At 34.0% G+C, this 27,880-nt stretch overlaps 5 protein-coding genes and 3 non-coding genes across 12 annotated transcripts; 6 read left to right on the top strand and 2 right to left on the bottom strand.

The window, feature by feature from the left end:
• Positions 1–589: 589 nt before the first annotated feature.
• Y58A7A.3 (IBR domain-containing protein) lies at positions 590–3,639 on the top strand. Its single transcript, NM_071959.9, has 6 exons — positions 590–872; positions 932–1,911; positions 1,956–2,099; positions 2,146–2,584; positions 2,632–2,857; positions 2,911–3,639. Exons 1-6 carry the CDS (start codon positions 669–671, stop codon positions 3,567–3,569), a joined length of 2,652 nt encoding a protein of 883 aa, NP_504360.1. The 5' UTR covers positions 590–668; the 3' UTR covers positions 3,570–3,639.
• Positions 3,640–9,310: 5,671 nt separating this feature from the next.
• On the top strand, positions 9,311–9,798 carry Y58A7A.2 (Venom peptide). Its single transcript, NM_071958.2, has 2 exons — positions 9,311–9,522; positions 9,573–9,798. Exons 1-2 carry the CDS (start codon positions 9,439–9,441, stop codon positions 9,639–9,641), a joined length of 153 nt encoding a protein of 50 aa, NP_504359.2. The 5' UTR covers positions 9,311–9,438; the 3' UTR covers positions 9,642–9,798.
• Positions 9,799–11,952: 2,154 nt separating this feature from the next.
• Y58A7A.1 (Copper transport protein) lies at positions 11,953–13,856 on the top strand (the record flags this gene model as incomplete). Of its 2 annotated transcripts, NM_001269127.5 has the most annotated exons (4): positions 11,953–12,004; positions 12,822–12,944; positions 13,328–13,457; positions 13,511–13,856. In NM_001269127.5, the coding sequence occupies 4 exons, from the start codon at positions 11,962–11,964 to the stop codon at positions 13,704–13,706; spliced, it is 492 nt and encodes a 163-aa protein (NP_001256056.1). In that variant the 3' UTR covers positions 13,707–13,856. The 2 variants fall into 2 exon arrangements, with proteins under 2 accessions (NP_001256056.1, NP_001256057.1); NM_001269128.3 differs by lacking the exon at positions 11,953–12,004 and having other exon boundaries at positions 12,878–12,944; positions 13,511–13,828.
• Positions 13,857–14,846: 990 nt separating this feature from the next.
• On the bottom strand, positions 14,847–14,909 carry Y58A7A.10. The gene has a single exon (NR_068720.1). It is a non-coding gene; the product is annotated as an Unclassified non-coding RNA Y58A7A.10 (non-coding RNA).
• On the top strand, positions 14,847–14,909 carry Y58A7A.11. Its single transcript, NR_068721.1, has one exon. It is a non-coding gene; the product is annotated as an Unclassified non-coding RNA Y58A7A.11 (non-coding RNA).
• A 1,772-nt stretch (positions 14,910–16,681) lies between these two features.
• On the top strand, positions 16,682–25,115 carry mlk-1 (Mitogen-activated protein kinase kinase kinase mlk-1; the record flags this gene model as incomplete). Of its 4 annotated transcripts, NM_001313222.3 has the most annotated exons (17): positions 16,688–16,767; positions 17,319–17,482; positions 17,545–17,636; positions 18,607–18,826; positions 19,153–19,261; positions 19,309–19,578; positions 19,631–19,795; positions 19,843–19,991; positions 20,048–20,280; positions 20,335–20,531; positions 20,937–21,179; positions 21,289–21,580; positions 21,630–21,686; positions 21,944–22,193; positions 22,521–22,859; positions 22,911–23,026; positions 24,482–25,115. In NM_001313222.3, the coding sequence occupies 17 exons, from the start codon at positions 16,716–16,718 to the stop codon at positions 24,711–24,713; spliced, it is 3,180 nt and encodes a 1,059-aa protein (NP_001300151.1). In that variant the 3' UTR covers positions 24,714–25,115. The 4 variants fall into 4 exon arrangements, with proteins under 4 accessions (NP_741536.1, NP_001300151.1, NP_741537.1 ...); NM_171456.8 differs by lacking the exon at positions 20,937–21,179 and having other exon boundaries at positions 16,682–16,767; positions 24,482–25,113; NM_171928.7 differs by lacking the exon at positions 21,630–21,686 and having other exon boundaries at positions 16,690–16,767.
• Positions 18,844–18,988, top strand: Y58A7A.9. Its single transcript, NR_068719.1, has one exon. It is a non-coding gene; the product is annotated as an Unclassified non-coding RNA Y58A7A.9 (non-coding RNA).
• On the bottom strand, positions 25,019–27,858 carry cwp-4 (Coexpressed With Polycystins). The gene is made up of 6 exons (NM_071955.7): positions 27,762–27,858; positions 27,503–27,553; positions 27,369–27,448; positions 27,227–27,317; positions 25,950–26,597; positions 25,019–25,392 (listed from the first exon to the last, which is right to left on the bottom strand). Exons 1-6 carry the CDS (start codon positions 27,853–27,855, stop codon positions 25,148–25,150), a joined length of 1,209 nt encoding a protein of 402 aa, NP_504356.2. The 5' UTR covers positions 27,856–27,858; the 3' UTR covers positions 25,019–25,147.
• Positions 27,859–27,880: the final 22 nt, after the last annotated feature.

Below are 27,880 nucleotides of genomic sequence, written 5' to 3'. Positions count from 1 at the left end.
TTATCTCCCGTTCCTGCAGTCAAAACACGAATAAAAACAAAACACACCTCACAAGTTTGCTCAAACTTTTGAAAAATGTCACAAATCATGAAACACAAATCATGATATCATAAACCACGTGATAATGAGAATTGAAGATTTTTTTTTAGCATTTTGAATTGATTTTGAATACCGTTTATGAATTTTCCCAATTTGTTTCTAACTAGCAAATTATATTTCAAAAAAATGTTCATCCTTTGCTTACCAATTTAAAATTTCAGTTTCTGACAATGAGACCAATCCTCCGGTTTCTTTTAAAATATATTGGTCAATCGCACACTATGATTCAACCCACCTTTGACTGTTGCGAAATATTTCCTAACGTTAAGGAATAGACGCAGACGGCTACACAGTGTTGTGCAATACAACAAAATGGCAGAGAACGGTTTGGGAAAAAGGTATATAAAGATTTTCAAGGAGAATATTATTAGTTTTGTTTTCGATTTAATATTTTCACGTTGTCATGACAACTCATTTTGCATTTCGTTTTTTTCTATCCGAAGAATGTCTATTCAACTAAAGTTTACACAAAGAAAAATTACATTTTCAGCTTCCAGCTCTCGTTTAAACTCAAAATATCGTCGTCACTAGAAGTTTCTACTGTTTATAGCAAAAATAAATCAGAAACCATGTCAGACTACGCAGAGTCATATGTATCAGACTGCGAAGTGGATCCAGAGGAATTGAAGAATCAAAGTTTGTTCGACAAGCCACGTGGTGTACCGAGATGGCTTGGGAAACCACATAATAGTGTAAAGGAACGCCTTCACAATTCAGTAAAAGACAGGACTTTCATTCAGAAAACTGTCAGCTCATCTGAGCCATTATCTAGGGTAAGTGATTTTTGGAAGTTCGGCATAAGGAACTATTCATATATTATTGGTTTTTTTAGAATGCGATGGATCGAATCGAAGCATCTTTGACTGACAATTTGAATCTCGATGTAGTATATTCTCTGAACAAGAAAAATCGTTGGCAAGATGCCAAGACAACTTTCCTTTTGGCCGGAGCTCCAGAAAACGTGAATGCAGAAGTTGTTGAGAAAAATGGATTGGCGCAATTCGGATTCATCTACCCAGAGAAATCAACATTCGCTGTTCACTCAAGAGTTCTTAACAAAGAAAACAAACAGGGAGAATTTGAAATCAGAAGTGCCATAACATCATCAGCGAGAGGACAAGATTATTCAAATTTCCTCCCGAATACTAGAGAGTTTAGTAAAAAGGCAAATGCAAAAGTGATGACACTTCGAAGTGAGGAAGTCGATGAAGATTCCAAGAGGCAACCAACAGTATCCTACAATATCTATAAAACTCATAGAAGCCAAGATGTTGTTGGAAAGGAAATGTTCAAAGCGAAAGTCGTGTCAAAGTCAAGGAGACATCGTCAAAATAAAAAGGTTGATATGGAGAATTATGATGATTTGGATGAAGAGTTTGAAGATGATGAAGACGAAGTTGTGGACTCACATCGTCCGACGGGTGTTTTCGATCTTGCTGCCTTCAAGGTGAGAACTCAATCAAAACAAGCCCATCCCAAAAACCGGAAAGACAGTGAATTATCGTATGATATGGTTGATTATGATGAACTAGAGACTGGATCGGAGTACAGTCAACAGTTCAATGTTCAAGAATATTTAAATCAGGAAGGATACACATTCATTCAGGCTGATGTTACTTTTGTTAAGTTAACTGAACCTTTTGAGGATCAGATTAATCAACTTCGCCTCGAAGGTGACCTCCGTGTCAAGGATCTTCAAAAGAACCAGTACTTGATTGATATTTCAAAACGATGTCAACCAAATGGAACTACGCAAGACGGAGAGACTACTGCTGTGATAGTTCTTACTCATTTGAAGCACAAAACATACAAGTGAGTGCTTAAATTTCAGACATAGCAAATGAAATCGTTTTTAGCATGATCTTCAATTCAACAATTGGCGCTGACCCAATCAGAAGGAATGGAGAGAATTTGAGAAAAATAGTATCAAGCGCGCCAACTGTTTTAGAGGTTATAACTAAAATTTCGGGAGACGTAGCGGAAGATAAGCAACTTATTAGGTATGTACGGGTAACTGTTCAATGGATCCACATGAAGACTTTTCAGCAGGATTAAAACATCTGAAAAATTCTATGGCCGGCCTTCAACTTCTGTTGACTGGAATGATCTTTCTCTACAACGCGCCACATGTCCTAATCAGTATGACAATGCAACTTGGGCAAACTCTGAAGAATTGAGTGTGGTTGGAGGAAAATTGGAATGGGATGATTTAGTTGCTATGGTGAAGAAAGAAAATAATTTGGTGACTTGCTACTCATCTGATGACTTCTGTGGATTTTGTAATCGAAAAAAGAAATCCTTTGAACTATTCCTCATCAAGTCATCAAGTGAAACAAAAATCAAGTGCACTGAATGTCTAAGAAATGAGTTTTATCGAGAATTCATTGCAAGAAGACTTCCAATTGATCTTCAAACTGAAACTGCTGATGAAATGGAATATCTTCCAATATTCATTCCACTTACTCTTCTGAATCTTTATATTCGAGTAAGTTTATTTCAAGTGAAGTATAATGTTTAGTGTAACATATTCAGACAGTTGCGGAAACTATTTACAAGGATCTTGGTGCAACTGGAGATTTTGAAAAGTGCCCTTCTTGCAAGTCAACTATATTTTTCGAAGAACCAGGGAATGAAAATAAAACTCAAAATCGTTCATGTCCATGTGGATATTCTTGGTGTCGGGATTGCAAGGGAGTACCTCATTGGCCAATGAATTGTGAAAATTATGCTGAATGGGAAAAGAAGTGGCACCTGAGATGTAAGTTTCATCAGTTTCATCAGTTATGTTTTAATTTAATGTTATAATTTCAGATGCTATGATGAATGCCCAAGGAACCGGCACCGTAACCCTGCTACAGTTCACTTGTCACTGTAAAACAGTATACTATTGTCTACTGCCAACCAAACGTGTCAACTGTCCTGGATGTCGAGAAAGTGTGAATTTGGAGACCATGAATACTATGTACAGACAATTTTATTATTCATACCCTCCACGTTATCGAAAATGGGAGAAACAGTATCATGAAGAAAATAAGGATACTGACAGACACCCATATCAACCACTAGCAAAGGTGTGCTGGGAAATTGACAAGATTCCAGCAATCAAAGCTTCTGTCATAGAAACATGTGGAGCTGCAAGAGATGTTCGATTTGATTTGAAATTCCGAAATCGTGTGATAAAGCAAGAACAGGTTCTCATCAAGAAAAGCATCCTGACTTCCGAAGTATTAGAAAATATATTAGGAACTATCCCTTATTTGGTGGAAAATGTTACTGCATGGATGCATATGTCAAACCATCAAGATAAGAACTTGAAGAGCATTCTGGAAAGTATGATTGCCGACCGAAAAGATCTAGTTTACTATTTGGAAAGCGAGAATGAAATCGAAATCGAAAAATGCGTCAAGATACTAAGAGCCAAGATTGACAGTGTTGTATCGATAGTGGAGAAAAACATGAAAAATTGTTGATTTATTGTTTTCAATGACCACTCCTCTATGTAAAAATCAGTGCTTTCTCAGTAATAAATTATTTCTAATCTTTTCTTCAGTATCATACACAAGGCGTTGAATTACATATGTTAAATAATTTTTATTACATGAAATTTCCGAGAAGCTTTTGGAATTTTTTGAGTTTTGAGCAGAGACGCTGTTGGAAGATCTATTCAACAATTGAAGAGAACAATCAATTATGCGGTAGCAAGCGTCGATGACAATATTGAACAAATTGCTCAAATACCTGCTCGAAGATAAACTATATCACGGTGTGGAATTTTTAACAAAAATTCAAAAAAAGATGGTCCAAAATTTAATTTATTCTCACGCGAGAGGCTTGAATTTTGAAACTTCTTCTGCGTGCCTATGTTTTGTTTCAGCTCTTTTCAGCTTTGGTTCAGTTTTTTTTTTGAATATTTTTTTGGAAGTAAGCAAATTGAGTGTCATTCCTGCGAATTTGTAAAAATAGAATCTAAAATATCTTTGCTCTATTTTACAAAAACAACGATGAAATATTGATAAAATGACAATCTTTCGACCTAAATATCTCAAAATTTCCTCAAATTTTTTTCCTTAAACTTCACGAATACACTAATCAAATTGAGATCTACAATTCTAATATACTTTAATACCCTCTTGCCGACTTCGTTTTCGAGAAAAACCATAATTTTCTCAAAAAAGCACCTAAAAATATGGTTTCATTTTCAGCAAAACTGAGCTGGCTGGAAATTCCTTTAAACTTTTTCTCTCAAACTTTTTCATTATACTAAATAGACAATTGGCTACAATTCTAGTATATTCAAAAACACGTGGTATTCATATTTGCGATGCTGTGCGTCGACAAAGTTGAGTTTAGGTGTTGCGCATTACTCCAAATAACATACAATTTGCGGAGCATTCCAATTGTGTTTCTATCTTTCCAAAATGAAAACTCCGAATAATAAGATTTCATTTTCTGTTTTGAATAGATCGAAATGTGGTGAGGCACTCATTTGATCTACACTGTCTAGTCGTCTCGCACTCTCTCGTCGGACGCTCTTTGTCATCATTTCTTGATTTATGTCGCCTGTTTTGCTCACACTTTTGTCTCCCGCTTACTTTGTCCGAAACTTTGGGAATTCATCTAATGGTCTAACTTTGGAAATTCATCTAATGGTCTAACTTTGGAAATTCATCTAATGGTCTAACTTTGGAAATTCATCTAATGGTCTAACTTTGGGAATTCATCTAATGGTCTAACTTTGGAAATTCATCTAATGGTCTAACTTTGGAAATTCATCTAATGGTCTAACTTTGGAAATTTATCTAATGGTCTAACTTTGGAAATTCATCTAATGGTCTAACTTTGGAAATTCATCTAATGGTCTAACTTTAGAAATTCATTTAATGGTCTAACTTTGGAAATTCATCTAATTGTCTAACTTTGCAAATTCATCTAATTGTCTAACTTTGGAAATTCATCTAATTGTCTAACTTTGGAAATTCATCTAATTGTCTAACTTTGCAAATTCATCTAATTGTCTAACTTTGCAAATTCATCTAATTGTCTAACTTCGGGAATTCATCTAATGGTCTAACTTTGCAAATTCATCTAATTGTCTAACTTTGCAAATTCATCTAATTGTCTAACTTTGGAAATTCATCTAATGGTCTAACTTTGGAAATTCATCTAATGGTCTAACTTTGGGAATTCATCTAATGGTCTAATTTTGGAAATTCATGTAATGGTCTAACTTTGGAAATTCATCTAATGGTCTAACTTTAGAAATTCATTTAATGGTCTAACTTTGGAAATTGATCTAATGGTCTAACTTTAGAAATTCATCTAATGGTCTAACTTTGGAAATTTATCTAATGGTCTAACTTTGGAAATTCATCTAATGGTCTAACTTTGGAAATTCATCTAATGGTCTAACTTTGGGAATTCATCTAATGGTCTAATATTGGAAATTCATCTAATGGTCTAACTTTGCAAATTCATCTAATTGTCTAACTTTGCAAATTCATCTAATTGTCTAACTTTAGAAATTCATCTAATGGTCTAACTTTGGAAATTTATCTAATGGTCTAACTTTGGAAATTCATCTAATTGTCTAACTTTGCAAATTCATCTAATTGTCTAACTTTGGAATTCATCTAATGGTCTAACTTTGCAAATTCATCTAATTGTCTAACTTTGCAAATTCATCTAATGGTCTAACTTTGGAAATTCATCTAATGGTCTAACTTTGGAAATTCATCTAATGGTCTAACTTTGGAAATTTATCTAATGGTCTAACTTTGGAAATTCATCTAATGGTCTAACTTTGGAAATTCATCTAATGGTCTAACTTTAGAAATTCATTTAATGGTCTAACTTTGGAAATTTATCTAATGGTCTAACTTTGGAAATTCAACTAATGGTCTAACTTTGGGAATTCATCTAATGGTCTAACTTTGGGAATTCATCTAATGGTCTAACTTTGGAAATTCATCTAATGGTCTAACTTTAGGAATTCATCTAATGGTCTAACTTTGGGAATTCATCTAATGGTCTAATTTTGGAAATTCATCTAATGGTCTAACTTTGGAAATTCATCTAATGGTCTAACTTTAGAAATTCATTTAATGGTCTAACTTTGGAAATTGATCTAATGGTCTAACTTTAGAAATTCATCTAATGGTCTAACTTTGGAAATTTATCTAATGGTCTAACTTTGGAAATTCATCTAATGGTCTAACTTTGGAAATTCATCTAATGGTCTAACTTTGGGAATTCATCTAATGGTCTAATATTGGAAATTCATCTAATGGTCTAACTTTGCAAATTCATCTAATTGTCTAACTTTGCAAATTCATCTAATTGTCTAACTTTAGAAATTCATCTAATGGTCTAACTTTGGAAATTTATCTAATGGTCTAACTTTGGAAATTCATCTAATTGTCTAACTTTGCAAATTCATCTAATTGTCTAACTTTGGAATTCATCTAATGGTCTAACTTTGCAAATTCATCTAATTGTCTAACTTTGCAAATTCATCTAATTGTCTAACTTTGGAAATTCATCTAATGGTCTAACTTTGGAAATTCATCTAATGGTCTAACTTTGGGAATTCATCTAATGGTCTAACTTTGGAAATTTATCTAATGGTCTAACTTTGGAAATTCAACTAATGGTCTAACTTTGGGAATTCATCTAATGGTCTAACTTTGGAAATTCATCTAATGGTCTAACTTTAGGAATTCATCTAATGGTCTAACTTTGGGAATTCATCTAATGGTCTAACTTTGGAAATTCATCTAATGGTCTCACTCTGGAAATTCATCTAATGGTCTAACTTTGGAAATTCATCTAATGGTCTAACTTTGGAAATTCATCTAATGGTCTAACTTTGGAAATTCATCTAATGGTCTAACTTTGGAAATTCATCTAATGGTCTAACTTTGGGAATTCATCTAATGGTCTAACTTTGGGAATTCATCTAATGGTCTAACTTTGGAAATTCATCTAATGGTCTAACTTTGGAAATTCATCTAATGGTCTAACTTTGGAAATTCATCTAATGGTCTAACTTTGGAAATTCATCTAATGGTCTAACTTTGGAAATTCATCTAATGGTCTAACTTTGGGAATTCATCTAATGGTCTAACTTTGGAAATTCATCTAATGGTCTAACTTTGGAAATTCATCTAATGGTCTAACTTTGGAAATTCATCTAATGGTCTAACTTTGGAAATTCATCTAATGGTCTAACTTTGGAAATTCATCTAATGGTCTAACTTTGGGAATTCATCTAATGGTCTAACTTTGGAAATTCATCTAATGGTCTAACTTTGGGAATTCATCTAATGGTCTAACTTTGGAAATTCATCTAATGGTCTAACTTTGGGAATTCATCTAATGGTCTAACTTTGGAAATTCATCTAATGGTCTAACTTTGGAAATTCAACTAATGGTCTAACTTTGGGAATTCATCTAATGGTCTAACTTTGGAAATTCAACTAATGGTCTAACTTTGGGAATTCATCTAATGGTCTAATTTTGGAAATTCATCTAATGGTCTTACTTTGGAAATTCATCTAATGGTCTAACTTTAGAAATTCATTTAATGGTCTAACTTTGGAAATTTATCTAATGGTCTAACTTTGGAAATTCATCTAATGGTCTAACTTTGGGAATTCATCTAATGGTCTAATTTTGGAAATTCATCTAATGGTCTAACTTTGGAAATTCATCTAATGGTCTAACTTTAGAAATTCATCTAATGGTCTAACTTTGGAAATTGATCTAATGGTCTAACTTTAGAAATTCATCTAATGGTCTAACTTTGGAAATTCATCTAATGGTCTAACTTTGAAATTCATCTAATGGTCTAACTTTGAAATTCATCTAATGGTCTAACTTTGGGAATTCATCTAATGGTCTTACTTTGGGAATTCATCTAATGGTCTAACTTTGGAAATTGATCTAATGGTCTAACTTTAGAAATTCATCTAATGGTCTAACTTTAGAAATTCATTTAATGGTCTAACTTTGGAAATTCATCTAATGGTCTAACTTTAGAAATTCATCTAATGGTCTAACTTTGGAAATTCATCTAATGGTCTAACTTTGAAATTCATCTAATGGTCTAACTTTGAAATTCATCTAATGGTCTTACTTTGGAAATTCATCTAATGGTTTTTTTGTTCCGCGGCTTCTTAATTTCCATGTCCGATTGACAGATGGTTTGGACTGAGGAGGACGTCGAGGAGGAGGATGAGGATGAGGACATTGCGCCAGAAAGCCCTCAGAGAAGATACCCTCGAAGAAACCGTTGACCTCCGCGTTCTCCCCCAAACCGAATCTTCGTTCGTGTGAATTGATTTTTTTTATTTGTGATTTTCTTGTATAGATATTATTTTATTGATGGTATTGATTGCCGGGATCTTGTAAATAAATAAATTTTTGCACAGAACGGTTCAGTGTTTGAAAGCTCAAAAAGTAAATAGGATCTTAAAAAAACTAAAAAGTTTAGAGAACCTCTCGAAATTCAAAGTTTCTTTGTAATATTAGGAAGTATGGGAAATTGGCTTGTTAACTGCACTCAGGTTGCGCAACGTACATATTTCGAAACAGGCAAGTAATGAATGCTCACAAAACTATCTTAATACGAACACTAATAAAATAATAAATTACGGATTCTTCTTACATATTCTTGCTTGCAAAGCCTACTTATTTGCCTAAAAAAACATTGAATAAAAGTAAGAAAATAGTTCGGAAATAAAATAATTTTCTTCATATCGCCGCCACCAGTTGAAGTGTCGTGGAGAGACCTTGTCAAGGTCCCCTCTCAATGCCGATTATTTATTGTCATACTTAATTAGTTTTCATGAGTTTAAAAATTGATATCTCTCTTAAATGAATTTTTTTCAAAATGTTTTTTCGGGGAATCGTTGCAAATTTTATGCTATTTCTGAATTTCAATACACAATTTCAGTAGGAATGCACGATTTCAAATGAGCAAAAAATTTGCACAGCTAATTTCACATTTTCATGAAATTAAAGAAAGTTACGAACAATTCAAATTAGCCAATTAAGGTAAACTCAATTGTTCACCTATTTCACTCTATCAATTTTGTTCGCCAAATGTGTCAAGTAGGTCGTCCCGCCTTCTCGGAATCAAGCAACAAGTGAAGTGGTAATCGAATGTGTATGATCGTCTATTTCTTTTTCATCCACAAACCACTCGCATTCTATTTCATCCGTCTGTTCCACCCACATCCTTTTCCGGTCGTCCTTGACCATATTCTTCTCCTCATATCTTCACTTATCGGTTTTAAATCTCAGGATTCATCATTTAGACATCAGAATTCAGATTGCCAAATGAACGTCTTCCAAGTCATTATTTTCTTATTGTCAGTTCTTGCTGTGTTCTCTTCAGCTGATCTTTCCATTGATGGCGAATCGGTAAGTTTCATTTTTTTTTGTTTGGAACATTTTTGATCAATTTTTTCCAGTTAGTTTTGTCTATAAACGAAGAAGGTCCAATCAAAGTGAGAAGAGCAAGAGAAACCGGAGAACATTGATAAGCGATTGAAGTCTACATAATTTAATGTAAATTATTGATATGTCATGCTTTAGTAATAACTAAAGAACTGTTTTGTTCACATTTATTTAATTGTGTAAATGCTATGGAAATATTACGTCTGATACGATATCAATGAACACTTATATATTTTTTTTAATCTGTTTTAAAGTTTTTAATTTCTATAAAATTCACAATTCAACGCCCAAAGATGGCCAAAAGCTGAACAAAGGTTTTTCGAGTTGGTCTTTATTTTTTTCGGCCCTTTCTCACAGGTTTTTTTTAAATTTTATTTTTCTATTTTAATTAGTATTTATCAAAATTAAAAAATTTTTGGAACTGGAAGAAATCAAAAAACTTTGCAGTGAAATTGACATTTTAGAGCGAAATTTCACAAATTCACGACATCAAAATCAATTTTCTATTTGGAAAAATTGCAAAATTTGACAAAGATTAGCTACGAAACGAATATGAAAAAAGTGTCAAAAAACAACGGAGTATCAAAAAATATGTGCAAATCATTTTTCAAAAAATCAATTGAATGTAGTTCTTCCTTTTTCTTCTTTTCGCTGAACTGAAGCTGAAATTTTAGAAATTTTAATTTTGTTCAAATGTTTTTTTTAATTTTAGAAAAAAACATTTTAAAACATTTTTAGATGAAATTTCAACTGTTTTCTGTCATTTTCACAATTTTTCTGTTCACGATTCTATTCCAAACATTCAAACTTTTTGATTTGAATCCATTAGAAACAAGGTCACAGCACCGAAGAAGAATGTGAAATCTCATCAGCCTCGAGTTCTAATTTCAACATCACAAACTACCAATTACTACTCCACTGGATACAAGTTGAAACCGGAACGATACTTTCATTTGATTATATGAGATTCCCGTCTACCACTCTATGAAACAATTTCGTTCTTCCGGACATTCGAGATGAAAAGAATCATTGTGAAAGTGAAGACTGCACTTTTTCTCCATTGATTCATACAACATTTTTGTCAGAATTTCAACATGTTTCATTTTTTACAATTATTATTTTTTCAATACCCTGATTTGGAAAGTTGAAAAAATTAAATTCAAACTTTCGTTGTGTTGACAAAAACTCATCATAAGTTGTTAATTTCTAATTTTTGAACTGTAAAAAATTTCGCAACAGCTTTGTTGATTGATGCAATTTTTGTCCTAAAATTCAGAAAAAAAGTTAAAATTTTGTACGGTTCATCGCCAGATTTGGTTTTGGCTCGTTTTAAAAACTATGTAATTGAGTTTTTTTTTTACAGAATCAGAGGAAATTTTTTCGTAGTTTGGCAATTTGGCAATTATTGAGTACTTAACATTTTGAACCAGAAAACTAAAAATAAACTAGCAGAAAATTAATTTTTAGTGTAGTAAATTTTTGATCTCAAACAATTTTTGGGTTGTTAGATATATCGACAATTGGCAAATTTGTGATAAAAAGTTATATTGATAGTCAAAAAGTGGCAACTACTGAATGTTTGCCACTTTTTGAAAAAAAAACTATAGCACAGGTCACTACAATGTTTTAATATTTTTAGTAAACAATATTTTTTACTGAGGACTTCCAAAAAGTGGAAAATCAGAGGTTTTCCAATTTCCAAAAAATCGTATAAAATTCAGAATTGTTTTCAATTTTTTCTATGATATTTGGTCATTGTGGTTTCATAGCCGTGTTATATTTAAAACTTTTTTTTCAAAACGTTCTCTATTCTCAGTTTTATCGTTTTTTTTTTGGAAAATCAATAATTGTGAATGGACTCCGAACTCCGACAATATGCATTGATCTTGACAATAAGAACAAATAAACAAATGCGCGTCGAGCACAATTTGCGTTTTTCGATTGATCGAATTTCTCACTGATTGTTGAAAAAGTGATGATTCATATGTCTGTGGTCCGTCGTTTTATTACGTTGTGACTCTTCTCTCGTTTGTATCCGTCTCCCTGCCATTATCTTCACAACATTTGATTTTTGTGTTCCGTCTCAATTAAACAAAAAATGATTTTGAGAAAAATCACATCAACTTCCGTTTTCCGCAATTGGTTTTTCCTTTTTTGCAGAGATTTTACCGCAGATATGTATATTACTCGATTGGCATCATAAGAAAAACGAACTATGAAACCGGTCTGCTAGTTACGCCTTTTCTCTTCTCCTTTTTTTATTCCATTCAGTTGTTCTTCAGATGCATATAGTGTAAAACATGCTACCTTCATTCTCTTCGATTTCTCGCAATTTATATCGATAAATGTCTTTTTTCTCCCAATTCAATTTGTTTTTGTTCATTGTCTTATTTCAGCGAAACCATGGATCATTCTCAGCATCATCATGTTCACAAGGGAACCATTGGTTTGTTTTTTTTTGTTTATGGAAAATAAGTTTTTTGTCTTGAAGGTGGCCACCTTGATAAAATGCCCAAACTACTTTTTCTTTGCGGTCAAAAAGTGGTGAAAACTAGGTTTGAGCCTATGATAATTTTGGAAGTCGAAAATATTTTTTACGAGATTGAAATTTTAATTACGTTTCGATTGTTTTAGTTGTTTTTGATCAAATATTCTAGGGATTCGAAGTTACAGCAAAAAAAAGAAAGTTCTCAGGAAATCTCAAATTTTTTGACATTTGGACAATTTACCAAAAAAGTATATTCGAACTTGTAGTACGTTTGCTAGAACTTTCAATCAAAACAAAAGTGCTTTATTCATGTTGTTTTTGTCTTGTTTTGTGTGCCCATTCTCACAGCGTTATTCAGGTTTTTGCAATAAACCAATATTATTTTCGGTCTGAGAACGCATAACTTTTATAAGATATTTTTGAAAAATATCAAAAAACATGTTTATTTTTGTATTTATTAGGCAACGTTTTGTATTTTATATATTAAAGCAAAAATATATTCAAAAAAAAAAAATATACTCCAAAAATGTTTATTCATAGTCAGTTAAAGTTGAGAATTTGTACTCTCGCAGAATATGATTGAATTTTTTTTAATATGATGATATTTGTTTGAAATTTGAAATTCTAAGTTGATGACAAAAATTGATAACGTTCAGATTTCAAATCCGGCGTATCTTTTTTCAGAAGTATCATTTTAATTTTCCTCCCCCGTATTATCCCAAATGTGGTTTATGATAACTGTGTAAAACTTGATTTTCAACTCGATTTTACACAGGTAACACTGCGGTCGCTCAAACAAAATCGTCAGATCATATGATGATGAACCACGCAATGTCCTTCCACTTTGGCACTGAAGAAACTATTCTTTTCGACTTCTGGAAAACTGAAACTGCTGTTGGTGAGTATTGAAAAGATTACATTTTTATTAGGATAACATCTGAAACATTTATAATAATCTTATTACCTTACTAGGGAACACGAAAACTGTAATATGCCATAAAAACAAAACTGAAAGTTTGGGCTTCAAAATTCTATAACTTTTTTGCTGGAGACGACTGTGCATCTCGGAATTTCCATCTCAAAATTTAGTTCTGAGCTCAGGGTAATTTGTAACATTAATTCCTAGACACACAGAAGTACTCAGCTAAAAATTACAGTCTTGGAGCCCAAAATATCAGCTTTCAGATATAATTTTTTTGTGCTCCCTAGCAAGACGTTTCTAGATTAGTTTTTTGCCAATTTTGCAATTTTTTTCACCAAATACGAAATTGTTTTTTTCAGGAATTGCTGTTGCATGCTTTATCACTGTACTTCTCGCGTTTTTGATGGAAACTCTCAGATTCTTCAGGGATTATCGAAAAGCGCAGACTCAACTCCACCAACCTCCAATTTCTCCAGAAGACCGTCTTAAGTGAGTTTATCCATCTAGATCCATAATCCAACTGTAAGAATCTTTTTTTTCAGGAGATCCCCTCAATTGGACCTGATCGATCCTCTTCTTCAACTTTTCCAGCTGACAATTGCCTATTTCCTTATGTTAATTTTCATGACATTCAATGCCTATCTCTGTTTCTTCACCGTTGTAGGAGAAGTAGTATGCCATTTGCTTTATCGTACACTCTACCCAAATTTGAATTCTTCTTCCGCTGGCCACTGCTAGAAAACTTATAACATGAGTCAATACTTGTCTGTACATAAACTTTAAAATCTAAAATTTATTTAACTAATCAATTTTGTAAATTTTTGCTGTATCACTGTATCACATTCCGCGATAATTTTGACAACTGATGATGAAATTTTCCAAAGAACGTGTTATTTTTTCTGCTTGCAAAAAATAAAAATTCCAGCACACACTGGAGCTGATAAGGAATGAAATGGGTGTGTTTGTGGTTGTTATCATTTGCCAATAGACTATTCTTCCCTTTTTTGAAATCAGATCATTTTTCATTTGCCGGTTTATTGAGACAAACGGAAGTTCCATTTTTAGAAATGATGTCTATCGTTAGAATTCGTCATTCCCTTTTTACTGTTTCCAATTTGAGAAAAAAAATTTACTCGTAATATTTTCAACTTGTATGATTATAAAACTTATTTTTTCTGAAAGTGAGTATCAAATAGTTTTAAGATTATAATTCCTATCACAATTCCATGTCAAAATTTCAAAACGCAAGCATCCCATCCTCGCATCAAGATCACAAATCACAGTTCCTCATTATCACTTCACTTTGTTTTTCCAATGTTTTCGGATTTTCTCAGAGACTTCCTAATAAATAATGAGCAAAGTAAAAAACGCTATTTTCATTGGACATTTATTTGTTTAGGAACACTTGTTTCATCAAACTTTTAAGTATACGGTGGTATCGGGATTTTCATGTTTTACCTGATAGAGCTTAACTCAAAATACCAATCCGTTTTTTTTATATTTAAAATTTATATTTAAAAGTTGTCAATCGATATAAAAGTTTTATGGAGATAGAGCGTGAGGTATAATCATCTTAAATTTCAATTTTTTGTTTAATTTTCGAGATTTTCAGTCAAAGTTTGGCGAACCGGCAATTTTTCTGATTTCATTTTCTAACAAGATAGGAAGAGTTTTTTAGAAATTTATTTTTTCCGAATAAAATATAAATTGTATTAGAAGTGTGTAATATCGTTTTTTCGTAACTTCCATAGTCTCCCGTCCGTAATTGTTTGCAAGAAAGTACTGCTGTCATGAAAATGTTTTGTCTTTCTGCTGTTGAAAATGAAAAGCTATTGGAATGTTTGTTCAACTGATGTCATCTGCCCGCTGCTCCGACCAAGCACAAAATTTACCTTTGCATTCAGCAAGATGTACAGTTGAAACGAATAGAAATCAAAAAATTTGGAACCTAGATTTGCTATTTTTCCTGATTATTTTTGTTTTATTGATGCTTTTATGAAGTTAATCATAGGTTTTGCTACTGGGAATCGTTTAGTTAAAATTTTAAAAGCTTTTGAAAACTAACCTAAAATATTAAATTTGTTCCCAATAATTCTATAGTTTTGCAAAACCTCTATAGGTAAGTTAGAGACACTGGTCAAAGTTCACCTAGAACAAATATCACTTAGACAACATTTAATGGTTGCAAAAGGAAAGTATTGTTTGATTTTCTCAAAATAAACTGCCAAAACTTTTTTAAAGTTTTTACTAAGAATTGGAGGAAATCGACGATTCAAAAAAACCTTTTTTATTCTGAAAATTCCAATATTTCGTTTTGAGTGGATATCAATTTTTAAAATTAAGAATGGCTGGATTATTTTCGAACTTTTTTTTTTTGATATTTTCGATTAAAAATTAAAAGAAATTAAAATTCAAAATTTCTGCCCTACAGGATTTTAAAAATTTTTTAGAAAAAATCATTAAAAAACTCGAAAATTTCTACAATTTTTCACACAGTTGTATACGGAGTAATTGTTGAATACTTTGAAAAAATATTACACAGGCGCTAAATTTAAATTTTGGTACACGGTCTCAACACGACTATTTTCTGTTGAACGAAAAAACAGTGTGAGCTTTTAAAAAGTACTGTATTTTTTTACTTTCGTTGCTGGGGAATTTACATCAATTTTCATAGTTAAATTTCAATTAATTTATTGAGAAACTGATAATTAAAAACCAGAAACACATCAATTTCAACAAAAGTGTGGAAAAATGCTGTAAAAACAAAATTTGAAACTACAGTACTGGTTAAAGGTGCACACTTTTTTGCGTTTAACATAAATTGGCCCTGTTGGCGCAGAAATCTCAAAATTTCAAGTCAAGGAAATAGATAAAGCACTTTTCAAAGAAGTGCTCACGCGTAGAGCACAAAAACCAAAAGACTGGTTATTTAGAACCTAGAGTTCATATAGTCAAATGTTATGGAAGTTTGAAAAATGAAAAGTGAGAGAGGAACACAACAAGTGAACATGAGGAAAGATAGATAGATAATCGAACTAGAGGGCATGTGCCCTACTAAATATTAGTCAATGCAACATATACAGAACACTTGTGCGAGAGAGAGAGTGGGAGACAGAGACATAAGGGAAAGGCGCCCCGACTTTTGCAGCGAGAGTTCGGGTACTTCTTGGATAATTTCTCTGTTTTCACACCAGGCTGTGTCTCTTTTTCAATGTGATCTCTCACTTGTTGCAAACTCTCCGTCTCATTTTTCACCAATTCTTTCGCGCATTTCCCCACACTCACTCACATACAAACACACACACACAACCCTTTGTCGCCCCAGTCAACTCTTCTCCGTTTCTCTTTCATTTTTATGCCCTCTCTCCTTCTTGTGCAACACTCTCATATCCACCTAAACTTTGATAGACCTACACCACGGCTTCTTCTTCTTCTAGTTTTCTTCTACCTTTGTAGCCGTGCTTCATCTCTCGTCGTCTAGTTCCTCTTATTTTTCAAAAACAGCGGGGAAGAAGACGTGTAGAAGAAAAAGAAGAAAAAGAAGAAGAAGAGAACACGAGAGACCTCCGAAACGTTCCCGCGTTTTCCATTCTCTTATCGCCTCGTGCTCATGCTTTCCCCGTGTGTGTGTGTGTGTGTGGGTCGAGGCTTTTATTGATTGTCAGATTTTTGATTAAAATTCTCCGAAACAATTTAACCAATCATATCAATATTATTCTAGATACGAGTAGAGTCACGGGACACACAATGGAACAGGCTTCGGTCCCGTCTTACGTGAACATTCCACCAATAGCCAAAAGTGAGTTTTCATTTATTGTATCAATGAGAAAAATGTTAAATACTTTTTATAACATGCTAAAATGTCCAAATATTATAGAAAAACTTTTCAAAAAATTTTTGAAATAAAAAAAAAAAAAAAAATTTTTTTTGTAGTGCACACAATTTTATTTAATTTTTTTCAAATAAATTTTTATCTGAAAAAGTTTGAAAAAAACTGTTTAAAAATTTATAGGATTTTTCTAAATTATTTGAATGATTTTTTCAGTAAAAAAACGAAAATTTTAAATATAGTGTCGACATTTTTGGAAAAAAATGATAAAGGAGAGTTAAATTATCGATTTTTCGACCCTATCAAATTTTCCTTACGTAAACGAAAACTCATAAAAAATTTGAAAACATTCTATAAATTTTTACAATTATTTTTGGTGTTAGGGGACTGTTTTCTGTCCTTTTGGGCAGAATAAATATTTTTACAGGCAAGAAAACAAAATTTTCAAAACAAATTACATATATTTTTTCAACTTAAAAAAACCAGTTTTTCAATCTAATTAAAAATGTTATCCTGTGCAGCAAGAAGCACAAGCCACCTGGCACCCACTCCCGAACACCATCGATCGGTGAGCTATGAGGACACGACGACAGCATCAACGAGCACAGATTCGGTTCCAGAAGTTCGGATTAGATCTGAAAGTTCGCAGGTTTCACGTGAATCTCCACCAATCCGTGCGTCAAAGGTGAGGAGCTTAAAGGATTAAATGGAACAAAAGCAGAAAATTTTTGGAATTTTTATTTGCAGGCGTTTGTTGCATCTTACGAGTATGAAGCACAAAAAGATGACGAGTTGAATTTGCCACTTGGAGCGATTATCACACTGGTCACTGTTGAAACGTAGGTTTTTCATTGAAAAAAATTAAGCTGAAAATCTTGAAATTCTGTGATACAATGTTTTTAAAAATTCGATTCATATGAAAATAGCTTTTGTTTTAGTTAAAATAATTTTTAAAATTCTGAATATTGTTTGAAAGTAAAAATTGCCAGGAAAAAAAACCGACAAAATATCTAAAAAATTTTACCGGTAACTTCCATCCAGGGGTGTGCGGCAAATTTTCCGAATTTCCCGTTTGCCGAACTCGGCAAATTTTGAGAGTTGCCGCACACCCCTGCTTCCATCTTTTAAATATTATTCCTGTTTTTTTCTTCTTTTTTTCCATTTAAAATAAAAGTTGTTTTGAAAAAAATTGCCGGCTCAATTTCTCATCACTACTTGTTTGTTTCCAACTCCTAATAGAAAAACTGTACACCTACAGTACCCCTAATAAAACAATAAAATTAGGAATTCCATTTTGGCAACCCCAAGAAAAATAAATTTTCCAGCGATCGCTGATGTCTTGAATTCTTTATAAAAATACTGAAATAAACAGAAAATTTGGAACTCTAAGAATTTCTATGCGGTGCATTTCACAAAACAACCAAGAAACTCTATTCTTCAATTTCGTAACATTTTCAAGCAGAATGATAATAATGACCAAGTTAGTTTTGCAAAAAATTGAGCTAATAATATTTGCTCGGCTCTTTTAAAGTCAATTCAATTTTCTGAAACATGCAAATTAGTATCATAATTGGCAAAATCAAAAATATAATTTTCTTGCAAAATAAACTTTGTGCCCAATAAATCAAACGATCAAGTTTTCCCTAACTTTACTTCCAAAATAGAAAAAAAAGTGAAAAAGATCAAAATCTGACCGCCACTTGACCTGTCTCGACGGAGTGAGTAAGGGAGCAGTTAGCACAATAAAATACACACCACACCCATCCGATAAAATCCACTCGAACCTCAATTCAACTATATAGATTTCAGAAACGAAGATGGTTGGTATCGAGGTGAACTGAACGGAAAAGTCGGGTTATTCCCTTCAAATTATGCGAGGGAAGTGACGTATAAGGATAATTTGGTGGAGTTCAAACAGGATGAAATCATGCTTCCAGTTGCTGTGAGAACATTGTCCGATTGTCAAATTGGACATGGTGCCACTGCGACCGTATTCAAAATGGATATTAAAATTAAGAAGGAGTTGCAGGTTAGTGTTGGGAGAAATACATGAGCACTGAAATCAGAAATTAAATTAAGGCTTAATTTTTAGTCTTCAAAATATGCTCTTCAAAATAAATATATCCTATTTGAAAATTGCTGAACATTTTCAGTTTTGTAAGTTTCAACCACTGCCAAAATTTCCGATTTCAGTAAATTTCAAAAAATGTAGCAATTTTTGAGAAAATCATATTCTTATATAAATATTTTTTGAGTTATACGTTTTTGAACAACTCAAAAATATCACCTCAAATCCAAAAATAAAATATTAAAGCAATGTGTTTGTATTTTCAAATGATAACTCAAACCTTTCAGAATGGTCGAATGGGAGAAGCAGTTGGTGATCAGATGAAAGCGGCACTCAAGCGATTCAACAGACATGCATCTAATTTTCGAGCTGATGTAGTTTCGACGGATGAGCAATGTAACTATCCTATAACCCGAGATAATCCAATTATTCAATTTTTTCAGTAGAGCAACTGAAACGAGAAGCCAACCTTGTGAACGGTCTGTCCCACAACAACATTGTCCGTTTGCTAGGAATCTGTCTGGAAGATCCGTATTTCGGATTGCTTCTCGAGCTGTGCGAGGGGTCTTCGTTGCGAAACGTTTGTCGAAATTTAAACTCGGATGCAGCTATCCCATTAGGAGTGCTTATTGACTGGGCAACGCAGGTTGCAGAAGGAATGGAATATCTAACCAAACAGGGATATGTTCATAGAGATTTGAAAGCGGATAATGGTAAATTTTAAGATTTTAAGATGGAAATTTAATTTGAAATAAATAATTACAGTTCTTGTCAAAGAAGAAGTTTGTCTGTGCATGGACGAGGAAATGTTCCAGTATGCCTATTGTCTGAAGTGCGGAAAACGTCCATTTGACAAGCTCCAACTAAAGATCACCGATTTTGGAGTTACAAGAAAGATGACCGCCGATGCCAATAGATTTAGTACTGCAGGTAACCCCTTTTTAATTGGGACTTTAAAAAATCAATACATTTTGAAGGCACCTACGCGTGGCTTGCTCCTGAAGCATTTAAAGAAGGAACATGGTCAGAGGCATCAGATGTCTGGTCGTATGGTGTTGTTCTTTGGGAACTGCTCACACGAGAGGAACCATATCAAGGGCATATTCCAGCTACGATTGCATTTCAGGTAATTTAGAATTTTGCAATTTTATTCCTCATTCTAAATTTTCAAAATTCTTTCAGATAGCAAATAAAGGACAAAATTTGTCAATTGGCGATAGCTGCCCGGATAGGTGGAAAAAATTAATGCAAGACTGCTGGAATCTGGAACCAAATTTTCGACCGAAGTTTTCAACACTTGCGATTTCATTTAAACAGTACGCCAAAGAGTTCAAAGACACACACTTACAACGGGCACCCTCGAAAATGGCTGTCAAAGAACTTTATTCCGAATGCTTTGCTGATAAGACCAAAGAGTTAGTTTTACAAAAAAAAGTAGTTTTTTTTTTAATAATAACTGTCGATTTCAGGGAATTCGAGAAACGATTCCATGATCTTTATGCGGGAAGTGGTGATATAAATCGAAAAAATCGGCATTCCATCGCGCCGGAAACCAAAGCAAGACGGTTAAAGCATCATAAACCAAAAAAAGCCGACATAACGGGTCCGACAGAAGTGAAACATATATTGTCTGTGCAAAAGGATGATAAAAATTTTAGAGTTAAAAGTAAGTTATATGGTTTAATATTCAATAAAATTGAAAGTTTTTTTGCATGCGTCATTTGGTATAGTAGAAACAATAATTTGAAATAAATATTAAACGTAAAATCAAGATTGCATGCTAGGGTTTCCATGGTAGGCAGGCGTGACCTAGTGCCTGCCTGAAAACTGCCGACCACATGCCTCTTTTCTACATTTTGGCAGAAATTTCAGGCAGGCGTTTTGGCGCCTACATGGAAGCCCAATAGCATGCAATTGTTCGTTCCGTTTACTTCTCATATGAAACTTATCTGCTAAAAATGTGTGAAGTTTTATTTTTTCGACAGTGCTTAGAAGTTCAATTTCAAGCTTAAAAATTAAATCTTCTTCTATTCATATTGTTTGTGATGTGGTCAGTAGCTTGTGCTTTCAGCTTATGATCAGAGCTCAACTGGTGGAACACTCCCCCGGCTGAACGAACGTCAATCGACACTATCACTGAGCAGTCCCGATCTTTTCCACATCTCAAATCTCATTAGCGGATCTAACACAGTCGGTCACAGTGCTCACCGGATATCAAGGAAAAATGCGATTCGGCATAAAAAGAATCAGCACAGGATGTTCGAGTCACCGGTTGTCTCGCCAACAATGGACGACTCCAACACTTTTTCAACAAGTAGGCGTTGTGATTGTGAATGTGATGTTAATAGCACTAGTGCTCATTGTTAATCAGTGTTTTCGACTCAAAAATATCCTATGTTAATATTAATCCAATAAACTTTCAGTCGACAATGCCGATGAGGTAGACCCAAATCATTCGAAAGAATCCAAAAAAGGAGGAACATTATCAAGAGCCTGGGCTAAACTACCATGGAACAAGCGAGACTCAAAAGAGGATCATGATGAAAGAGCAGTGGCTGGGAGCATATCAAGCAGATCTAGTTCAACTACTTCTAGCAACAGGCTGATTACCGGGCAAACAACAAGAGGAGCTTCTGCCGCCGGATTGCTGGAAATTGGAGCAAGATCGAGAGCTCAATCAACAGCTGATGGATGGGAAGATCCTAATACGACAAAGTAAGTATATGTATATGAACATAGCGCACTCACTGTTAACGCTTTGCAGGAAGCACAAAGTCTCACCTAGTGATAAACGTCCCGTGAAAACTACTAACCAAACTGAGTAAGTTGAATGCTAATTTAAAATACTAACAGAAAAAGTGGCGTTCTAGAATGAATTGTTCGATTTTGAAATTTTATTTCTAATTGCATATACTTTTTGGAAGTTGCGCAGAATTTTCTAAGTTTTTATTATGTGTTTTTCAAAACTGACCATACTAATTTTTATTATTTTGTCTCATTTTTGCATTTTTGCATGACTTATCACAATTAACTTTTAGCCTTTATGTACACTATAATAACCAACCAAAAAATTTTCAGACGATATGTCAAAGACCTCGAGAAAGATACGCCTCTACGTCCTGCACAACTCCCTCCAACTCACCGGAAAAGTGCTCTGGATCAGACGATTCCTGCAAGTCCAAACTCTCCCGATTCAATCAATAATTTTCACCCAATGCCTCTGTCTTCTCGACGAACAACTGCAAATTCTTCATCTGACGGAGCACCTTGCTATGATGCTTTGGTGTCGCATTCGTATGGAGCTGGCCATGGGCATAAAAATCATTTTGTACGTTAAATATTTTAGAAGCATTTTGAACCAAAAATCTATGGCGGTATTAAATAAACCTGCTGTTTATTTTTTCAAGTTTTTAAAAATTGTTCTAAATTGAACTCGAAAAAAATTTGAACTGAGACTTTGTCTCGTTAATTTTCCAAAAACAATAGTTTTTCTAAAAGTTGGAAGTTATTGAAAATTGCAATTTTAACAGAGTTTTTCAAAAGCTAGGTCATGCCATGATTTTAAACTTCGCTCACTTTTTTAAAGAATTAGAGTGAAAAATTCACAATTGGAATGAATTTAAGCTTATGATGTTTATTAAAAGTTGAATTCCAGGGTCTCTCCGACACCATTCCCCTCTTCCCCGAAGAGCCAACCCATTACGACATGGGTCCAGGAAGACCGTTCGGAACGAATGGACGAGCTATAGTAAATCAAGGAGGAGACTACTACGGTAATATATCGGGTCAAAACTATGAAGGATTTGGTCACGGGCGGTCAATTAATCAATCCACGCAGTATTACCCAGTTGGCGGCGGTTGTGACGACTACATACCAATTGTTCAAAAAACTGTGATCAAGCCAACAGTTGGAGAAGTCGGTAATTCTCCGTACTCGGAAAATATACGGTGTGCAACAAGAAATGTGCAGAATCCTCAGTATATTCAGTGCAAGGTTAGTCATCAATTTTTAACAATATGTAGTTTCATGTATGACAACTTACAGAAAAACCAAAATCCAAGGCGTATCCCAGCATTGCCAATGAAAATTCAATCGGAAAGCAACTTAGTGACAAGTGGAATGGTGTTCACACCTCGTGATGAACAGCTAAACGGAATAGGGTTAGTTTTTTGGAAATAATGGGCGGAAGAATGCATGGGGGAGAAAACAGAAATATGACACTTACAATGGGCGGGGTGAAACTTTTAAGTGAGTCACTGAAACAGACCGCAAAAACAGTCGAAGAGGAGAAATAGAGAGAAAGAGATGAAAAGTGCAACGCAGAAAAAAAAATGCAGATGTGCGGTATAATGAGAATAATTGGATTTTGTGAGTCATTGCTAAGTTCAACAAAGAGTTTATAAAAACTTCAGTTTAGTTTCATCATTTTTAAAATTAACTATAAATTCGAAATATGATCTACCAAACTAGAAGCGGCATATATTTTTCAAAACCTGTTTCCAAATCTAGAAATTGTGGAAATCTTTTTGATAGATGCAGAAGGAATGATTGCAAAAATTGAAAACATAGAGTTGAGGTGTACTAAACTGAATTCGGTAAAAATTTTTGATTGTTTTTCTATAGAAGTCAAATGTTTTGAGTGAGAACTCCTACTTTCCGTGATTTTTAAAAAAGGATCCGTTTCTGTTTGTTTGATGATGATTTTGCAAATTTTTCAAACGATTATAACTCAGCAATTAAAAATTCTGTCAAGCTGCAGTTGATTTACAATTAGTAACAATCATTAAAAATTGGCTCATGAGATGTCGGCCGCTTATTCTTTGCTACGTGAAATAATTCAATTGTAAAAAAATCAGAAAAAAAACAAATATTTTGTTAGTTTAACATTTTTCGATAGCATTACAAGTTTCTGAGTTATAATCGTTTGAAATTTTGCGAAGTTTTGGAAAATACCAAAAATTTATAAAAGAGGTACTCTTTTGGAACTGTATTTCAATAAATTTTGCGGATACATGAAAAACGGTCAAATTAAAAAAATTGTTCCATGATAGCTGAACATAGCTAAAAATTTAATAGATAAAAAGAACACAAAACTGGAAGCAGGATCTCAGAATGCAGCTAACAACTTTTGAAATATTTTGTGATGACCTTACTATTTAGCACCCTAGTTTCAAGATTGCGTGCAACATATGTATTGACCCTCTCGAGAAATTTGAGAAATCCGTTTTAAAAAGTTTTGAAAATTCACCGTATCTGCAAAAAATAACAGGCGTCCGGTTTGCTAACTTTACTCTAAAAAACTGGAAATGAGAATGAAATGAGTAAGCACTAAAATCAATAGCTCAGTTAAATGACGTGTTAACACCAAGTCAACCAATTGCTCAGAAAGTTGCCAGTAAAGCGCACTTTTAGTTTTTCAATGTCTGTGACCTTAAGGCGACCTCCGCCGCCGCGGAGGTCGCCGCCTCCTGCCTAAACTCGCGATTTCTGCTATAACACACGTGTGCTTTTCTCAACTTAAAAAAAATCAAATCGATTTCTAAAATAATGAGCAGCATCTGCCTTTCGTGGAAGCTCTAGATTCTCGAGCTAATATATAACATTTCTCATTTCAGAAACAGTCTGAGCTCGTTGTCACTGAACGAGCCGCCTGATATTCCGGCTCCCTTGCCACCAGTCGTCACCTACCCAATACCAGCATCTCTAATATCGCCATCAAACCGTGTTTCAATGTCCCCGCCGACTCGAATGGCTCCAGTCTTACCCCTCGGCGCAATGTCTTCTCCACGCATAATGGATAAGGAGATATTGAAGAATAGTAGTGTCGAAGGAACCGAGATCTATTGACAAAGATCTAGAATCCCAGCATCTTCGTAATTAACGATGCTATTGTACATTTCTCAAGTTTTATCCTCTTTTCTTTTTTACGCACTTCATGTGTTTTCAAACAATTTCTTTATTTTCTCCGAGTTAGTTATATGTGTCAATTTTTCCTCCTCAATCCATACATTCCGTGAGTATCTTTGTTACCATAGCTCTTCCTATTTTTGTCTCTTTTCTCTTCAAAACGTGTACAAACCCATTTTTTTCACCCCCGAATCCCACTCCAATCATCATCATCGTCGTCGTAAAAAAAACTGTGTAGTGATGAGTAATCGTAAAATCAAATTTATTTTTTTTGCATCAGAATTCAAACATTATTTTTTTCTTTTAAAGTGAAGCCACACAAATAAACAAGTGAATACTTTCAACTACATACATTCCAAATAATAAAAACCAAATCAATATGGAACACTTGGCGGTAGGCCAACAGTAAATGGAGTTATTGATGGAGCTTCAACGGGATTTGGAGGAAGTTCCGGTGGAGATGGAGATGTGTAAATTGGAGGAGGACTGTATGGTTTTGCAGCTACCGTAGCACTTCCGATGAAGCAACAAGTTAGGCATGCAATAATTGATAGAACGATAGATGCACCTGCTAAGCACCCAGCAACAATTATTGGCCATTTCCAATCGTGCCACCAACCTGAAATAAATGCGATTTGACTTTAAAAAAATATACGTTTCTGAAAATTAAGGGATGTAGAAAACGGGCATTTTGAAATTTAGATGAAATCGCGCTCTATTGCCAAATGAAAACACTAAAAGTTGGGTCTTGTTAGGAAATGGTGGTAGAACCAAATTTTTGTTTTTTTTTCTTGAATTTTTATTCTTTTTTTTCATGGTTTTTGTGTTTTTTCTTCTTTTTTTCTCTTCCATTTGGTCGTAGAGCGCGCTTGCACATCGAACTTAAAAGAAGCATTTTTGGGAGACCTTATAACATCTGCAAAAAATTTTTTATAGTAGTTCAAAGTTTTGTAAAAAAGTAAATGAAAATCGGTTTTTTTTGGGATTATTTTGGTTCAGGTAACGAGTTAAAAAAATTAAAAAAATATAATTTCTACCCAAATTCGTTTCCTCTTTTTTAAGCGACCCCTATTGTGACGTTTTCTGCGTTTTTTCCCAACATTTTTCTTTGCATTTTAAATTAAAAATTCTCTTCTCATTATTTTTTCAAAGTGCACACAAATCACAGTCTCCCACCTTTCTTGTCTCCATTGTCATCCGAATTTCCCGGTTGTTCTCCAGATCCATTATAATCGTCGTCCGGTGAGACGGTAGTTGTTGTTGAATTTGAATTTACGGCTGTGGTCGTCGTATTAGTTGATGGTACAGTAGTAGTAGTAGAAGTGATGTTTCCATTTGATGGAATAGTTGTAGTTGCTCCATTAATGGGTACTGTAGTTGTAGTAGTTCCATTCAATGGTGATGTTGTAGTGGTTTCATTTGTTGGTACAGTTGTTGTAGTTCCGTTAAGCGGTACTGTAGTTGTAGTTTCATTTGTTGGTACAGTAGTAGTCGTAGTTCCGTTAATGAGTACTGTAGTTGTCGTTGTGTTCATTGGACTTGTTGTAGTCGTTGTCGTCGTAGTGGTGGTAGTTGTAGTTGTAAGAGGTACCCATAAATAGCATAACGGAAGCCCCATCATAGCAACAGAATACGTGGCATTGGTGTTGTTCGCTTGCTCAGTGTCCGCGTAGTAGTCATCATAGGCGGAAGAATAGAACTGGTATAATGGAGTTTTAGCTCCACAGTTTCCAGAAACAGTCGCGCAAAAAAAGGATGGAAGTCCCATGCTGGTGTAGTTTGGGTAGAGAGCTTCATCCGATGGCCGGAGCATGATTAGAGTCACTGAAAAATGGGATGAAATTAAAAATGAGGTGCCCCTTGATTGCGGGCCTACCAGGCGCGCCTATCTTGTAGCATTTCTGTACTGCTCTACTTTTACGGCTGATATCTCGGCTGCCTTAAGTTCTACCAAAAAATATTCAACTGTGAAAATGTAGAAAAATGTTTTGCACGTTTTTTGTCAGTTGGCCTATTTTTGATAAAACTTAGGAGACACAAGATAAAAGCTGTCAAAGTTGATGTCACGTGGTGTCAGAGTGTTCCATTTCGGTTTGATCTACGTAGATCTACGAGAATCGCGGGAATTTAGACGCAGAGTTCTCAACTAATTTTGCATGGTTAAGAGCGTAGTGACGTCACATTTTTTGGGTAAAAATTCCCGCATTTTTTGTAGATTACGTCTTTCATGGGACAGCCTGACACCACGTAAGATATCCCTTTTGAGGGATATAAAAGTGCAGAAAAATGCGCGTCTTTAAATATTACTGTATTTTCGAACACTCGACCGATATCTCGAAGCTGCAGAATTTTCATTGATTTTTTATTTGTTTTCGATAAATTTTTCTCATGTAACACAAACTTGTCGCCTCGAGACCGGGTACCGTATTTTCTTTCTCAAAAATTGGACATACATTTGTCAGAATCCGTCTTGTAATAAGCTGAAACAGATGTAAGACATGTAGATGTGCAATTGGTTGTAGCAGCTGATATCGCATAAGCACTCTAGAACTTTTTTTTTTAATTTAACAATTAAAATTATTTAATATTCCTAACCAATTCATATAAAGCAGTAGCTGAAGCATTTCCATACGAGAAAGATGCACCACCATTGACCAAAAAATGACTGTAATACGCTGAAACTTATCAAGATAACTTGATTTTCTGTTCAATCAAATATTTGTTCTTACGATCTCCTTCAGATCCTACTTGATACTGAGTCAACGTTGCCAATGAGCTTGCTGAAATAGAATCAGTGAGTAAAGTTTCAAGTGGTGTCAGAGTGCTCCATCTCGGTATGATCTACATAGATCTACAAAAAACGCGGGAGCTGATTTCGTATGGCTAATAACGTGCTGACGTCACATATTTTTGTGCAAAAAATTCCTGCATTTTTTTGTAGATCAAACCGTAATGCGACAGTGTGACGTTTATTATAGAATTTCTCACGAATTGTGTCCGAAGTACATTGCGAGTTGACTTTATTGATATTATTCACTAGATTAAATATTAGAAACACCAATGAGAAAACCAAATTTCTCATTGGAAATTTTTTTAAAGTGAAGGCA

The sequence above is a fragment of the Caenorhabditis elegans genome, chromosome V (assembly GCF_000002985.6).
Source record: "Caenorhabditis elegans chromosome V".
NCBI lineage: Eukaryota > Metazoa > Nematoda > Chromadorea > Rhabditida > Rhabditidae > Caenorhabditis > Caenorhabditis elegans.
This window is presented reverse-complemented; position numbering and strand designations above follow the sequence as displayed.

What these genes read in the sequence shown, in the direction of transcription:
- Y58A7A.3 (NM_071959.9), top strand. Translation starts at nt 669, where the DNA reads ATGTCAGACTACGCAGAGTCATATGTATCAGACTGCGAAGTGGATCCA. An exon ending in GAAGATAAGCAACTTATTAG is followed by an intron (nt 2,100 to 2,145) that starts GTATGTACGGGT and finishes AAGACTTTTCAG; the next exon opens with CAGGATTAAAACATCTGAAA. An exon ending in AAAGAAGTGGCACCTGAGAT is followed by an intron (nt 2,858 to 2,910) that starts GTAAGTTTCATC and finishes TTATAATTTCAG; the next exon opens with ATGCTATGATGAATGCCCAA.
- Y58A7A.2 (NM_071958.2), top strand. Translation starts at nt 9,439, where the DNA reads ATGAACGTCTTCCAAGTCATTATTTTCTTATTGTCAGTTCTTGCTGTG. An exon ending in TTTCCATTGATGGCGAATCG is followed by an intron (nt 9,523 to 9,572) that starts GTAAGTTTCATT and finishes AATTTTTTCCAG; the next exon opens with TTAGTTTTGTCTATAAACGA.
- cwp-4 (NM_071955.7), bottom strand. Translation starts at nt 27,855, where the DNA reads ATGAGAAATTTGGTTTTCTCATTGGTGTTTCTAATATTTAATCTAGTG. An exon ending in ATGTACTTCGGACACAATTC is followed by an intron (nt 27,554 to 27,761) that starts GTGAGAAATTCT and finishes ATTCTATTTCAG; the next exon opens with CAAGCTCATTGGCAACGTTG. An exon ending in CAAGACGGATTCTGACAAAT is followed by an intron (nt 26,598 to 27,226) that starts GTATGTCCAATT and finishes CCCATTTTTCAG; the next exon opens with TGACTCTAATCATGCTCCGG.